Source organism: Cyprinodon tularosa, unplaced genomic scaffold (genome assembly GCF_016077235.1).
Source record: "Cyprinodon tularosa strain WSP-4 unplaced genomic scaffold, ASM1607723v1 ctg676, whole genome shotgun sequence".
Lineage (NCBI taxonomy): Eukaryota > Metazoa > Chordata > Actinopteri > Cyprinodontiformes > Cyprinodontidae > Cyprinodon > Cyprinodon tularosa.
The window spans coordinates 304102-319965 of NW_024039425.1; the positions used below are offsets into that span (position 1 = coordinate 304102).

Below are 15864 nucleotides of genomic sequence, written 5' to 3' on the forward strand. Positions count from 1 at the left end.
CAATAAATCCTAACAGGTTATACAGTCTCTTAACACTCTAAACATCCATAACACTGTTTTTGTTTTGAAAATAAACATATATTACATATCCTGTACAACTGAAATTGACACAAACTGTTACGGGCAAAATATCTCTAAAGAGAAAATGTCTAAAGGAGTTCTAAGAGTGTTGATGTTGCTTTTTTTTCTCGTGCGGGCTCTTTGTTCAAACCAGGATAGCCCACAAGTGCTATCCGGTGCAAAGTTGGTCCTCCTCCTTGATTTGCTAACATTAGCCCGCCTTGCTTTCATCACGCCCATTTCTTTTACATCAAAATGGTTGATTCCAAGAATCAGAGACTCACCTGCAGGCAATCAGAAAGTGTTTATTCAGTTTAAGGTGTTGTGTAAGAGAACTTCTAATGCTGTTAGCACTACATCCAAATGAACACATATACCCATATGTCAAATCCTCGTACCTGCGTACCCTCAACAAAGGAAAAAAAGGGGTGAGAATAAGATCTATTTAAAAAAAAATTCCCAAAAAAGCTAGAAATGTAAAGATAATTTCTGGATTCTATGTGTAAAATACCAGTTTATGACTACTTTAAGGTGAAAAATCATGTTTCGATGAGTGTGCACAGACTAAGTTTAATACTTTAAAGTAGCATCTATTAATTCAGTTACAGCATTTTAGTTTCCTGAGTTCATACATGCTGATTTTAAATTGAATCTGATAAAAAAAAAAGTCCTTGGAGGATTTTCCTCCAATTTGCTAATTTGCATCCTCTAGAAAAAAGCTGAAAAAAAAAGATAGTGATGAGAAAATCAGAAAAATAAAAAAATTAATGTCATGGTTACACTTGAATTAAAAATGTAAAAGCTGTGTGTCAAAAACAAGCAACTCTGGGAATTGCAGAATAAAAAATATTTAATTGTAAAAAAATATATATATTTAATTGTAGCATTGTGCTCTGAGCAAGGGGTTGTTGCTGAGGTTGACTTCTTCCAGAACAGATCCCAAAAAAACTTTCAGGTATCTTTTATAATGTTTAAAATTAAGAAGGATTTCAATCAAGGAATTGTTTAATAAAAAAAAGAGCATTTTTAACCGTTCAGAATGCAGAATGGAAACAATTAGAGTCACCTTAAAGGAATAGTACACCCAAAACATGATTAGCCTTCATTTTCTACTCACCCCCATGCTGAACAACACTCTGGAGTACTTTTTTGATATCTCAAATGCATCTGGAGATCTGGGAGGCTTCTTGCTGTCTGCTGACATTCAAATAATGGAGGTCTATGGTGCCCGAGGCAGAAAGGTCCATAAAAGTCCACAAAAAACGTGTCAATATTCCTCCATACTGCTCGTCCAATGTGTTCCAAGTGTCCTGAGTGGGTAGCATCCAGAATTTACTCGAAACAAAGTCATTTAGAATGTTTTTAGAGCATAAACAGTAGTGTATAGGACTTCCTGAAAGCGCGCACATGCGTGTTTACGACGCTACGGAAGCCGGCAGATGTGCGCGCTTTCAGGAAATCCTATACACTACTGTTTATGCTCTAAAAACATTCTAAATGACTTCGTTTCGAGTAAATTCTGGATGCTACCCACTCAGGACACTTGGAATACATTGGACGAGCAGTATGGAGGAATATTGACACGTTTTTTGTGGACTTTTATGGACCTTTCTGCCTCGGGCACCATAGACCTCCATTATTTGAATGTCAGCAGACAGCAAGAAGCCTCCCAGATCTCCAGATGCATTTGAGATATCAAAAAAGTACTCCAGGGTGTTGTTCAGCATGGGGGTGAGTAGAAAATGAAGGCTAATCATGTTTTGGGTGTACTATTCCTTTAAGGAAGCTAAGGTACAATGGGTCAGAGTCACAAATTAAATATAGTTATGAAATCAAAAGTTTATTTCATACAAATTGTTTTCCTATCTTTGCCACTAAAAGAATAATTAGTTTTTTAGCCACAGCAGTTAAGACATATGTTGCAATTAAAGGGAAAAAGCGCAAAATGTATGTAAATAAAAACATTGTTTATTTGTTTTAATGTAAAGTCTGTTATCAAGTACAATTTAACATTGATGAGGAGGTGGCGCAAGCTAACTTGTTTTCTGTGCCTCTTATTGAGTGTTATGGGACTGAAATTCAGACATCAAGTAAAGGCTGGGACCAAGGTTCCTGTTATCACATTAGAACAGGAGATGAGACCCAACTGGGAACTGGATGTTGATGATCAACGGTGGTCTGGCCCCTTGCACAAAGCAGCATGTGATCCTGCAGGCCTCTCAGAAATGGGGGAAGTTAGTCAGGAATGCTCACTAATGCAATCATCCTAATGAGAAACCAATTAATTTGCAAAGCAAAAAGTGCCAGTTTTGGAAAGGAATAGATTTATTGCAAAAGTGTCTATTCTTAAACTGAGACTGTACTGATTATGCCCAGCTGCTGAACCTTTTCTTTTTAAAGGACAATTGTGTCGAGTGGGGTAGATAACACAAAAACAGCCAAATCTAATTTTACACAAAGGCTCTAACCACAATCTGATCATGTGGGCTAATTCTGTCAACTCCCAGCACAAAGAGTGACCAGTGGTCTCCTGGCTGAACTATGCCATGACCTGTGACCCTATAAACCCTTGCATATCCCCTATGAGGGCTAAGCAAGATCTCCCTGCAGACCCTAATGAGATAACGATGTACACTGCAAAGGATTTGCATTCATTAAGCAGTTTTGTAAAAGAAAAAGAAAATATCCTGTCTTTTAGAATGAATATAAAAAAACAACACTAAAACTAATTTCAATAGAAAATATGCGCTTCAGTTTTAAAAACAGCATTCGGTCCCTTTCTTAATAAATCCTACACATTTTAAGTTTTGTTTTGTTTGTTGTACATCCGGTTAGATATTTAAAAGTCTCATAGCAACTGTTGTTGTTTTGATAAGGCAGTAAGTTGTAAAGGAAGTTGATCTATTCAGACCAGGATTGCTTTGTTCTCTGTCCTGGACAGGCCTTCAAAACTCCTGAGCAGAGGCTGAGGAAGCAACGGGGCTACTTAATACCAAATCCTTTATTGTGCCATCTTTTGTGTGCTGTCACAGAATAGATGAATAGGACCGAGACTTCCCGCAGGCTAAGCTTACCTTCTTTATACTTTGCGTCCTTGCTGTTAAAGTGATCAATATTACCCCCGAGAAAGAAAAAAAAGAGGTTTAGAAAGGACAAATACACAGTGTTTTTCAAAAGCATTATTTCTACAAGAACTTTATGTGGTATACCAACACAAAGCTGAAAAAACAAGGTATATAAAGGTTGGTTGACAAAATGTTTCATTTTGTCGTGGTTGGCAAAATAACCATAAAACGTTGATAAGGGTACACATTTACACCTCCCTTAGTGAATACTCTGTAGAACTATTTGCTGCAAGTCTTTTGAGGTATGTTTTCCCCAGCTTTGCATGTCTACAGACTAAAACATTGGCCCATTCCTCCTTGTAAAACACTTCAAGCTCCATGAGATCTGAACATTATTGTTACTGATTCTCAAATAGATTTGGCTGCAGACTTTGATAAGGCCATTCTCACACATGGCTCTGACTACATGCCCAGGGCTGCTGTCTTGTTGTAAGTCTATCAGATCATCTCCCAAGTTTGGCCAAAATTAATCTTCACACATCTTCCCATCAACTCAGGCCGGCTTCTCTGCTCCTGCTATAGAAAGGCCACCATATTTCACAAGGGGGATGATGTGTCCAAGGCGATGTAGAGAGTCAGTTTCTAACACTCAGGCTAAAGAGTTCTAGTCTTAGTTCAGCCCAGCGGTCTCTTCCATATTTGCTGTGGCCAAGTTTAACTGCTTCTCATGGTGTTATTTTAACAGACAGCTTTCTTCTTGCTTTAAAAAAGACCAAAATCGTGGAATGGATAACAAATATTTTTTACCTAAGCTGTGTAGCTCCTCCAGAGTTACCAATTATTGGGCTGTTTCCTCAGCTTATGCTCCAATTATCTTCCCTGTCAGCTAAGGTGGATCTCACTGCCTTGTTTGGTTTTTAAATGTGCCATACTCTACTTACAGATGAGCAACTTTTGATGCTCTCCAACAATCCTGGAAGGCCTTTAACAGAAAAGGGCTCCTGCAGCATTTAGAGGCACCTCTGTGTCAACACACTTCTCTCAAATATGAACTTAGGCTAGTGAAAACACTGTACGATTTGTTTTGGCCCATTTCGTGACGATTCTCCAGTCGTGCGAGAATCGGGCCGACGTTCAGCTTAATCGTGCATCATGTAGTTTATAGCAGGTAACGAGGGGCGATTAGCTTCTTACAACCACCTCCCAATCAGGAACCTTAAGGTCGGGAGAAAATCGAACATGTTTGAAATTCAGTCCGCCGTCGTAAGGTCCCATCAGAGCGTCGCGCCGCACAGTGTAAGAACATGAATCGTGAGCTGTAAATGAAACCCTGCGGTTTCTTCATACAGTTTGAGCTGTAGCTGCATGCAACTATTGAAAATATTGCAGTGTATGCCCGGCTTCAGCAGAGTTCTGTTGCGCTCACCTGTATCCCAGAGAGGCAGTTTGGCCATTTGATTAATCTGCATAGCAAGGGAGATACCTTAAAGTGGCAGGACATAGCCAAGATTCATGCAGTGATTAATTCACACACAGGTTGGGTTTGGTTACTAGGTGACTACTGAAGATAGCTGGCGGCACTTCTTTTTTTTATTTTAGGTCAACAGAGAAAACAGAGCTGAATTCAGATAATCTGCACAATAATGCATCATCTCTTTCCACTTTCACCAGTATGTGTTGGTCTGCCACATAAAAGCCCAGGAAAATAAATTGAATGTAGTGAAAATAAGGACAATTATTGAAGGTTAAGTGGCATGAATAGTTTTTGAAGGCAATGAAGACTCTTCTTAGTACTCTCTGCAAGTAGTAAACACGTCCTGACTTAAACTTTCTGATGCTTCTTTTCCTTTTCTGCTCCTTGGAGTTCTGGTCTATATCAGTCTCAGTTCCCAGAACACTCTCCACCTTCCCTTATCTGTCTCCCAGACCCAGCTTCCCATCGTCCTAACTGAGCCGCTTCGAGATGGGCACGGGGCCCAAAATCTGGAAGCAACCTCACTGCCTCCCCACCTCGCTGCCCTTTTCCATCACTATCGCGCAGTATAAGAACCAGACCTTCTCGGACTGCACTTAGCTCAGAGGCTAACACTAACCAGCCGCAGATGTTTACACTGGGAGGGAAGGGGCTGGGGATGCAGTCTCACTCAATAAAACTTGCATCTCTCCCACTCTGCCTTTGTGTCTCTCTTTTCTGACTCCCTCTCTCTCTCTTTGCAATCTGCAAAGAACCCAGGGGAGCTCTTTAGAAGTGCAGGCTTGACAGACCTGCTTTCTGGCTTTATTTGCCTCATTCCCAGCCCTCTCTCTCTCTGCAATGAGTCACCTGGGTTTCCCCTTGAAAAGAAAAACTTTTCCTCTTTCCTATCTTTAAACAGCCACATTTTAAGTAGTAAAACTTGAGGCTTATTTACAAGTGACCTGTTCTCAAAACACAATGAACAGAAGAGTTCTGTCAGAGTGGAAAAAATCTCATTCATTCATTCATTTAAACGTTAGCACACCTGATTTATTTGATGAAAAAAAAAAAAAGAGACGCAACCCAAGAGTGGAATTTCAGCAGCAAGAACAGACAGGAATATCTCCAGGTAACACTCAGCAAACAAAACTAAAGCAGACACATCCTGGAGAAATTAGTAGATAGAAATAATATGCTGGAAATACTTCTCAAATATGCATCACTTTGCAATAGTAAATCCCAAACATCAAATGGATTTGATCAGATGGATTCCTGCTGACATGAACATAGTAGTAAGTTGTGAGGCAAAAGATATGGTGGTGATGTGCATTTTTGTTTATTTTACTCATGCATCCATGAATAAAATCCATGACAATCTCCCAATACTATTTTTAGAATGACTGGATCTATATGGAAGATCAACAAGAGGAAAAAACAACCCTGTAGACACAATCCCAGCACCAAAACAGGGTGGTGGCATCATGGTGCAACGATAGGAAAGCTAGTCAAGGGTGTTGGGATAAAAGATGAAGTAAAATATAGGGTAACTTTAATATAAACCCAGTAAGAATGCATCAGGCATTCCACTAGGACAATGACTCGAAACATAGATCCAAGGATTCCGATTAAAGTAAATAAATGTGAAGAAAGCAAGGATTTTAATCCGTCATTGTGCAAAGCTGGTCTGGAGATACCCCAAAGAGTTACAGCTGTGAAAGTAGAGATTTGATCAAAGCACAAGAAAAGGCACCATTATTTGCAACAAAAAGACGAACTTTTCTACGACTTTTTTGTTGTTTTTTGTGTGTTTCTTGAACCTGTATCTGTCAAGATGTTTCTGGTTGCAAATCTCAAAGATTTTGCACAGAGGCATGATGTGTGGTCCACTATGAGCTCATCTACAGAGTGACAACACTACGCAGCACATAAACCTCTGACATTAAAAACTGTTCTGTGATAACTCAAACGGTTTTGTTTCTTAAAACACTTAGGTGTGCTTGTGGAGGTGTGTGTGTGTGTGTTGGTCTCAGACATCAGCTCTGGGTGGCTGGAAAGTCAGCAGTGAATAATGCTAATAGAAGGCAGATCTGCTGCAGCAACATCCTGCCAGACAAGCAAGCACATCGGTGGATCATGTTTTTAGCCTGCAGGCCCCTTTTCGGGAGGTCTGAGGAGGGGCAGGTCGGTCACCATATAGTCTAAGCCCTTTTAAGAAGGAGCATACCACAACCTCCTGCAGTTCCACTGAGGGAGCAGCTTTAAAAACACTTCAGGAGACAAAATCATAAAAAAACCCAACAGCCTTCTCAGTGAGGCAAAGAATCCATTCACATTACTCAGGAATCCTTTGATAATTATCTATCTCTAAGCAAAGAAACAAGTCAGTAGATTTTTGAAGAATTCAATTCAATAAGAACCTTATTTTGTGAAACAGAGGTCACGTACGGAGCCTTGGCTGCTTTTGTTTGGACTGATTCATTTTAACATACTTGTCCGTGGTTAGCTGGTTAAGAGTGGTGGAGGCTGTGCGCATTTTCTCAGGCCGACTAACAACAGTATCATTATGTGCCAAGTGGGACGGAACATTCCTCGAACCTTCAGGGTTTTACTCTCCCACAACCAGCCAGCGGGGGTGGTGGTGGGTTAACTCCTATGCAGGCATGCATATGAAACGTATCAGAGAGTGAATCCAATAACTGCTCAAATAGGCACACGTGCTATCATGGAGGATGTGAGGGATCAGCGTGAATGTCGGCAGCCCTCACCCAATCCTCTCAATAAATGAAACATCAACAAAAGGAGAGAGAAACAGCTTTCCCTGCACTTAACAAAAACATCTGATGTGCATTATTCCTGAGAGAGAGACAGACTGAGGATGAACTGCATGCCTTTTAGTAATAGAGCAAGTTTCCTCTGCGCTGGATGTTTGAGCCCATTAACAAAAGCCTCCAGGGGCAGTCAGTGCAGACTGGCAAAAGGAGATCAGAGAGCTGAAAAATACATATTTACCTCCCTCTAGTGGACAACAGAAAAATGCATTCAAGAAAAGAAAAATCCTGAATACAAAGGAAAATGAAAGGTTTGGGAGCTGCTTTGCTTGCTACGGGGATTATAAAGCTATTCATTTACGTTTTACTTTTTCACCCTTCAGTAAAGCCCCTCAATATATTTTGTTGAGTGAAGTATATCCATTGCTGAAATATATTTTGTTGATGAAACACTCAATCTTAAGTAACTAGGAAATCATACATGACTCTATAAGCTAACAAAAAATACAAAAAAAATAAAACAAGGGAAACTCCAACTTATAATCAGCCTCCTCTACTAAGATACCCCCGAAAAATCCACAGCAGTCAACCAGATCCAAACCAATTAGTAAATTAGTCCACATGTGTGTAGTTTAATCTCATAAATCCAGCTGTGCTGTAAAGGCTTCAAAGGATAGTTAAAAAGCATTAGTGGATAAACAGAATGAAAAAACAAAGGAAAACAGCAGACAGGATAAGGAGCAACTTGTAGTGGAGTTTTAAGCAGGTTTTGGTAACAATCTCTAGTAGGGCTGAAACAACCGCATTAACTAATTTAGCAATTGATTAATCGTTAACTGGAGGTCAGCCAGAGGTAGTTACAGCAAAAAAGGTAAATTCTAAACAATAATGACTCGGCGGGGCTGACTTGATAAAATCGTTGACTGGAGTATAGAGACTGTAAAACATGTCTTTAGCTGACAGACCGACCCACTTAGAGAGGTAATTACAAAAAAATTGTAAAAAAAATAAAAATAAAAATATAGAAACATTTTGCATTTAAGATAATTTAAGATCAAACTTTTCATCTATCAGTATGCTCCATTAAGAACTTATCAAGTGGAAGAGTTTGAGTTTCACCTGGTTTAATGTTGTACAGTCTTCTTTAAAGAATCTTTGGCTATTTGATTATTAATAAAAAAAAAAAAAAAACACAAAAACATTTTTGATGGATTAATCTATTTGAAAATAATTGCTAGTTGCAGCCCTGATCTCTAACTCCCAACATCTCACGGCACATCGACCCTTTTTTTTTTATTGAAGATTGAAACATTACAGCATAACTAAAAACATACTGGGGTCCAGGTACAATGACAGGCGAGGTCAGCCAGAGGTAGTTACAGCAAAAAGGGTAAATTCTAAACAATAATGACTCGGCGGGGCTGACTTGATAAATGAAAAAACAAACAAACACTAAATCTCATCAAGCTTGGCACAACTTTTAGTCCTAAAACACAAAATTATTCTAACTCCTGGTTGTAATGCGATGAAAAGTGGAAAGGTTCACGGTCTCTGCATACTTTCACAAGGGACTCTATTTAAACACTGTAAATGTTAGCAAAATAAACAGTTACTTTATCCAGGCTCAGGGATTTTGCAAAACTTTTCTTTGGTTTAAGCAGAACACTATGAGTCATGGCAGCTTCCTGAAAGGCATGTTTTCGGTTCAAATGTCATGAGTTAAAAAAAAACAAAAGATTAAATGCATACCCTAGATAATATCACTTGCTGAGCTATACAGTTCTTTAAAACCAATGAATAGAAGCAAGTTGGAAATTTCCTAAAAAAAAAAAAAACTATTTTTATCCAACTAACTAAAGAGTAATCACTCCAAACCATAGCATAGTTGTTGGTCAGTTACATGCATAAAAACCATTAATCCTGATATCATCTTCAAAACAAGATATTTTTTAACTTATTCTTTATCTGGAAGACATTTTTATGTCTTGCAAGGTGTTCAAGGATAGAAATTTATGCATATTATTATTATTATTGCCCCAAATTTTACACAGTAGACATGCTCCCTAGCATCAAACTGAGATTAGGATACAGGGGTTGGCTGGTTTGTGTTTCTTTCTACGTACCTTAATGACAAACTTGAAGGGAGCCATTTCTTCACTGCCTGAAAAGAAGCACACAGCTTGGATTATGCCCAAACTATCGGCTAAAGGTTTCTGACACAGTCTTGAAGCATCATATTCATAGCTCTCATAGAGGTAGCTCTTCAGCATAGAGAAACTTCACTTTTTTAAGGTGCTTTGATTAGTTACAAATCTAACATTTTATTTATTTTTTTAAATAGACTGAAGTATTCCAATCTATTTTTAAGCTATCAATAACACAGAAGCATCTTTTATTTTTCTTTGTTTAAAGAAAGAAAACTTTAAATGGGTATCTCAAGTAAGGACTGAAAACAATAAGTAAAAAGTCTTGAAAATATAGTTTGTCTTGCATAATATTCATTATGTTTGTTAGGAACTCACCTTAGAAGAGATCCAGTTTGAAGTTATACTGTAGAATATGGCCTTGGTTATTCCCCATCTACTTAATCCTTTCAAAAGACACAAAAAAGGCAATAGATTATTCTGAGAAATGGACTCTGGTGAAGGACACACTACTCTGGAATCTGCCAAACTAAAACAGTTCACATCATTACCAACATAACACAAGAAACTGTTTTGTAGTTTCACATCTAGATTGACCTCTTGCATTCATGAGGCTGGATCTAGTAGTTAACTGCTCCAAGAGAAATCATCCTCTTTCTGGGACACTCTTGAGCTAGTTCTTGGGGATCATCAGGTGTTCCAAAGCCAAAAGAGAGACACAGTCCTTCTAGTGATTTCTGAGTGTGACCAGGGGACTCTTTTCAGTGGGACATACCAGGAAAAGCTTCAAGGGACTCCAGGGGGCCTCCTAAAGCAGACTAACTCAGCCGAGCCTTTTCATTGACATTCTCGACACTTTTTAAACTTGTTTCTGGTTCACATTAAATTGACTCAGATCACACACTTTGAATGTAGTGAGCATTGATTCGGAATCTATCTTATGTAAAGTTGTTATCATGTGCAAGTCATGATCTGTAAGATGCACTTAAGCAGCTTGCAACAGAATGAGTCAGTTTCTCTAAGGCTGTTGCTCCAAACAAGAAAAGGGAGGATCGCTTTAATAAGTTGGGCATCAGTGTCTGCCTCAAGCAGTGGAGAGTAAATCTTTTCTTATCTTCTTATAGGAGATAATGGTCTTAAAGCTACAGTGTGTAATTTTCAGCGACATCTAGCGGTCAGACTGCAGCAACATGAACGTCTCCCCCCCACCGCTTCTCCCCCCCAACAGTACGGCGAGCGTTACGGGACAAAATGTCTTCCACGACGTCCGCATCACCTACCTTCTCAAGTGATGAGGTTTGTTTACATAGATAATTTTACAGATAGTATTTCATTAGTCTGTGTAGGGTATAGATTTCATGTAGACTTAAGATAATAAATATACCCGTTATTTTTTCTACGTCGTTGTGACGTTTTGGTGAGCTGCTTTGCATGGTGATATAAACAGACGAAGTAATTGTAGTCATTAGTTTAACAGCGAGATTGTGTTCGCTGGAAGAATATATATTCCCCGTTTACAGAGTCCAAGTCTTGTTTGTGGCACGGGGGTTACAAGGCAAGGAAGAGGGAAAGGAAGAGGGCAGAGAGGCCGGGGTGAGCGTGCAGCTGGGGCCAGGCGAGAGAGGGGAGCCAGCGGGGTGAGAGCAGAGGAGGAAAGGCTTGAAGATCTCCAAAGGAGCTGGAGAGAAGTAACCGAGGTATATATCCAGAAAATTATTTTACAGAAAATTACTGAATCATTACCTGTGAAACGTCAGGGACGTTGCTGAATAAGTATACTGGAGAGTAACAGCATCATCACGCAGCATGTTATTGTTTTAGACAGGTCTGAGCATCCTGTACTCCAAAAACTGCAGTGATATTAGACAATTGTGTGTATAGGATTAATTACCTGTCCAAGAGAAAACTGGCAACTTGAGCGTCACTTTGAAAACCTTTTTCCTCCATCAGTGACTTCCATCGTGTAAATGCCGTGCCAATGTTGATCCGTGTTTTTTGTCGTTTCTTGTCACTCTTGCGTTTATTCTCGTCGTGTTTCCGCTTCTTAGATGACGGGGGTTCGGTGTCCGCCGCTTTTCGTTGTGATACAGAGTAGGCATGATCCTCCATTCGTCTGATGTTTGGCCACACAGTGCCAAACAGTTTGCAAAGTCACTCACGCCTGCCGCCTTGTTTACCTTTCTTGTTACCGAGGCGCAGTATACCTGCTTCTTCTTCTTCTTTGGTTTCAGGCAGACTAAACGCTTCTCAGGCATAATACTGCCATCTACTGTTCAGTACCGTCTCAGTTCATCTCTCTCAACTTGCCGTAGTTATTTTCGAGCGTCATGGGAGATCTCGCAATCGCTAGTTTGTTGCCTCTGCGCTGCCGTAGCGCAAAGATGTCAGCCTCCATGGCTGCGAGACCCGCTCCTATGTAATTATAAATAACGAATTCTAAGGCAACGCAAATGTTATGGTTAAAAGGCTGAGCTCATAGGTGATGATAAATAACATAGTTATGTATAATATATTAAATTTCTGAATTTATATGCCTGTAATTATTACACACTGTAGCTTTAAGCTTTGTCTGCAGAGATGTGGCTGCTGAATTATCACAGTGAATAAGAGTCAAGTTGAGCCAAAAGGTCAAGTTCTTGGTTTAAAAGTATGATTAGGTTCTTACTCTCAACTATAGTCGTGACAGACAAAAAAAGAGAGCCTATTTTTCCTCTCTACATAAGCTTGACTTAACCTGAGAAACTGTCATAAAACTGAAGCCCCAGGTAAAGGCCTTTCTATTTGCATCAAAATGAGTCCTTAGGAAATTTAGAATATTGATTTTGCAAACATGGCCATGATAACAGTAAACGATGTCTAGTTTTCTACTTTTATCCCATTGTTTTTATCTGTACTTCCATCAGTTTGCAACTTTTACCATTTGGAGTTTAATTTATGTCTGTATTGATCATCTGTAGTTGTCAGACATGGTTCATCTGGCTAAATATTTCAATGACATGTAATGTTATTTATGCAAACAACACAAATATCTCAATACATATGAACACTTTTTCATTTCAAATTGTCAATATTGTATTTTTTTTTTCGATCACTGTCATCTTCCTCTGCAAAAAGTTGCACTATTAGTCTCTATTCTAATACCAATACTGTATAGCTTGCCCCTTTTCCCCACACTTTATGCATATTTATTTATGTCAACTGTATGTTTGACTATGGGTAGCACCTTATCTCCAAAGCAAGTTCCTAAGTGACAACAAAACTTTTTTTCTAATGTTGAACAGTTTAACCTCCTTGATAGAAGTTGAAATTGAACGCTGTGGAACTGAGTTACGGTCACTGGATTACTTCCAATACAAGTAAATATATGAAATGCATAAAATATTAGGACTAAATGAGCTGGCATGTTGTAATTTTGAACTCATATTTTTCGCTTTAATAAACTATCCTCATAAGCGACATATCTCCGCCATTTGGCGAGGTTACATAACCATTATTTATCAATTCCACGCTAGGATATAACAAAACTTAAATGGAACATGCCTAAAATTAAAGATATAGATGAAAAATAACCTACCGCCAACCGTTTTGAAAATATATGTGGAGGCCACGGAAGATGACGTCATTTCCTTTTGTTATCAACAACTGCCACACTTGTTAAAACATAGACATACATATTTCTATATCTCGAAACGCCTTTAGTAGGGAAAATGGCTAGCCTAAATATAAAAAAAGTACAGAAAACAAAATTCTTGCCTTTAACAGAAGTCAGCGAAGATAAACGGCGCAATTTAAAGAAACTGCGACAAATGGTTCGCTTAGGACCCTTGATTTAGCGCGTCAACACAGACGCCATTTTGTGAGTGGCAAATTCATAATTTTAGCTTGAGTGAGAGTAGGGTACATTCGAAAAATCACAAACATTTATACTTACAGATTTATCGTTTTTATATACAATAAAAAGTTCATTTTAGTTACAGCAATTATGTCCATTTTGATATCTTTGACATTAGAAAAACGAATATTTCACCTTATTAAACCTAAAATGTAACTTACAATATCAGATCAATACTGTTAAAAGCATTTGCATGTCTTGATACAGTTGATCCATTTAGGCATCAATCAATACTGTGAAGCTTTAGGGCCAAAAGTTTTGTTAATGAAAAAAGGGATTTTTTTAATTGAAAAAATAAATAGGAAATTTAAAACTGAATGTTTTGTAAGAAATAAGAAAACAACAACAACAACAAAAATCATCCAAAAAAATTTTAAATAAAGAAGCGTTCAAAGTTTTTTTTTCTGGCTTAGATAAAATATTTATTTCATTCTGGAAGTATTTTGAAGAAAATCTAAGTTTTTTATCCTTCCACTTTCACTTTGACTCCTATTTTGCACAGGGGGTGTTGTTACAAAGGACATAGTATCATGATTGACAGTCCTAAGGAAGGACTATGTTGCCTTCAGGAGGGGTTGAACCATTATTTCAATAATATCAACCTGGAGAGACTCATACAGACAAAGAAAATGTGATTAGTAATAAGTTTATTTGTTGTGAATTAACAGTTCTTTGGCGCTTGAGCCCACCTGCAGACTTGATGCTGATTGATGAAGAGTGCTTGGATGAATAGCTTAGGAGATTTATTATCAGGGCCCGGAAACTGGTGGTGGGAAGCCGTAGCGTAATGGGAACCTAGAGTCTTGGGCCGTGAGGTTAAGAGGGGGTGACGGTGGGTGAAGTTCAGAAAATTTGTTTGTGTTACACAAAACTCATATGGGTGAGTAGAACATGATGTAATAACGTAAAATCAAGAGCCCAATGTAAAAAAAAAAAAGGCGTTCCCCTTTAAGTTTATTGGCTTCTCTAAATTCTCCTTAGGTGGCAGTGTGTGCATGAATGGTTGTCTGTCTCTGTCAAGGGTGTAACTTTGTGTTGAAAGTTGGTGGGGACGGCTCATAAGGAAAGGAAGCTACCTGTGCGACGCCTTTTTTTTTTGTTGGAAAGGATAAAGCCAAAAAAATGCAATTAACATTTATCAATTTAATGCTTACAGTTGAAAACATAACTGTTACAATATTCACTTATATATTTTGTGCAAAAAATATCACATAAATCTAAACAGACAGTACAAATCAAAGAAATCAAATAAATATATCAATTTTGTAGAACATTTGACGGTCAATTTTGGGTCACTTTTTAAAATTAATTTACTTTTAAACCAGGACTCGGACAAGATCTTATGGGGCCTAAAGCAGAATATGATTAAGCAACTCCGTCTTTCTGTCAAGAACATCCACCAGCAGGGTATCAATACTGATTTGATAGAATCTGGGAGAGCGGACTATGTTCAACCATCCATTTTCTTTAACCTTATCCCTCAGTGGGATCAGAAGGTGCTGGTGCATATCTCCAGCCATGTTCTGGGTGAGAGGTGGGATCACCCTGGACAGGTCACCAGTCTGTCGCAGTACAGTATGTTCAACCAGCTTAAAAGTAATCGGTAATCAGATTTATTATTTGCACTTTTACTAAGTGAACTTTCTAACTCCCTTAAATCTGAAATTCCAATGCCAAAATTGTTTAAATCTTTTATCTTTGGACCCCCTGCAGAGTGACGTCACACCTGCAAGATCCTATCCTTACCTTCCTGCTAGATTGCAAAAAGCAGCTTGCTCATGAGTTGTCAACTTAACACGCTAAATCTTAAATGTACATGTACATATAAAAGAAAAAGGGGCGCAGTGCTTGCTACTGAATGGCAACACTATCAAAGTCAGGGAAAAGTTTTAAGTAAAGCCAGGATTAAAACAGTAGCTACAAGAAGCTTCAAATAAAAGGTATTCTTTATGTTCAACCTAAACACCAACTCCGATAGACCATCAGCAGAGCAGGTGTTTAAATTAATCAATCACTGCTGCGAAAGCTTATAGCAGTGAAAGCTAATATACCACAGCCATCACTTAATAAACGCAAAATAAACAACCCTCTAAAAACGGAAAACTGTAATGGACTGAAAGTCCTGTTTTTTATGTGGGAAATTATTTGCGTGTGTTTTAGTATAATTCTGATATATTGGCGCTGTTGTCTGTTTCTATGGCAACGATACTGAATGTAGTGTAGCTTAGAGACCTGCACGGGTCGAGTTTTACCGACCCGCACCCGCCCGAACCCGTTAGGATGACTACCGAACCCGACCCGTCACCCGCGAATATCGAATTCAAATCCGAACCCGCAACCCGACCCGTTGATATTTAACCCGCAACCCGACCCGTTAACCCATCATAGGCTATTGTACGCTGCGCTGCACCCAGTGCCTGATTAATATTACATTTCTGATGTCCATAACAACACACACGCATAAAAAAAAATCACCAAC

The 15864-nt window shown here is 38.7% G+C and overlaps 1 protein-coding gene across 2 annotated transcripts in view; it reads right to left on the bottom strand.

The window, feature by feature from the left end:
* Positions 1-13115, bottom strand: part of LOC119771507 (SLX4 interacting protein) — a 55696-nt gene extending 42581 nt beyond the window's left edge. Inside the window, exons 1-3 of one of the 2 annotated variants that reach the window (XM_038267540.1) lie at positions 13068-13115; positions 9872-9939; positions 9473-9510 (exon numbers count right to left, since the gene is read on the bottom strand). In XM_038267540.1, coding sequence (XP_038123468.1) covers positions 9473-9499 — 27 coding nt within the window. In that variant the 5' untranslated portion in view covers positions 9500-9510; positions 9872-9939; positions 13068-13115. The remainder of the gene's footprint in view (positions 1-9472; positions 9511-9871; positions 9940-13067) is intronic. The other variant, XM_038267541.1, reaches the window with a different exon arrangement.
* Between the last annotated feature and the right edge of the window lie 2749 nt (positions 13116-15864).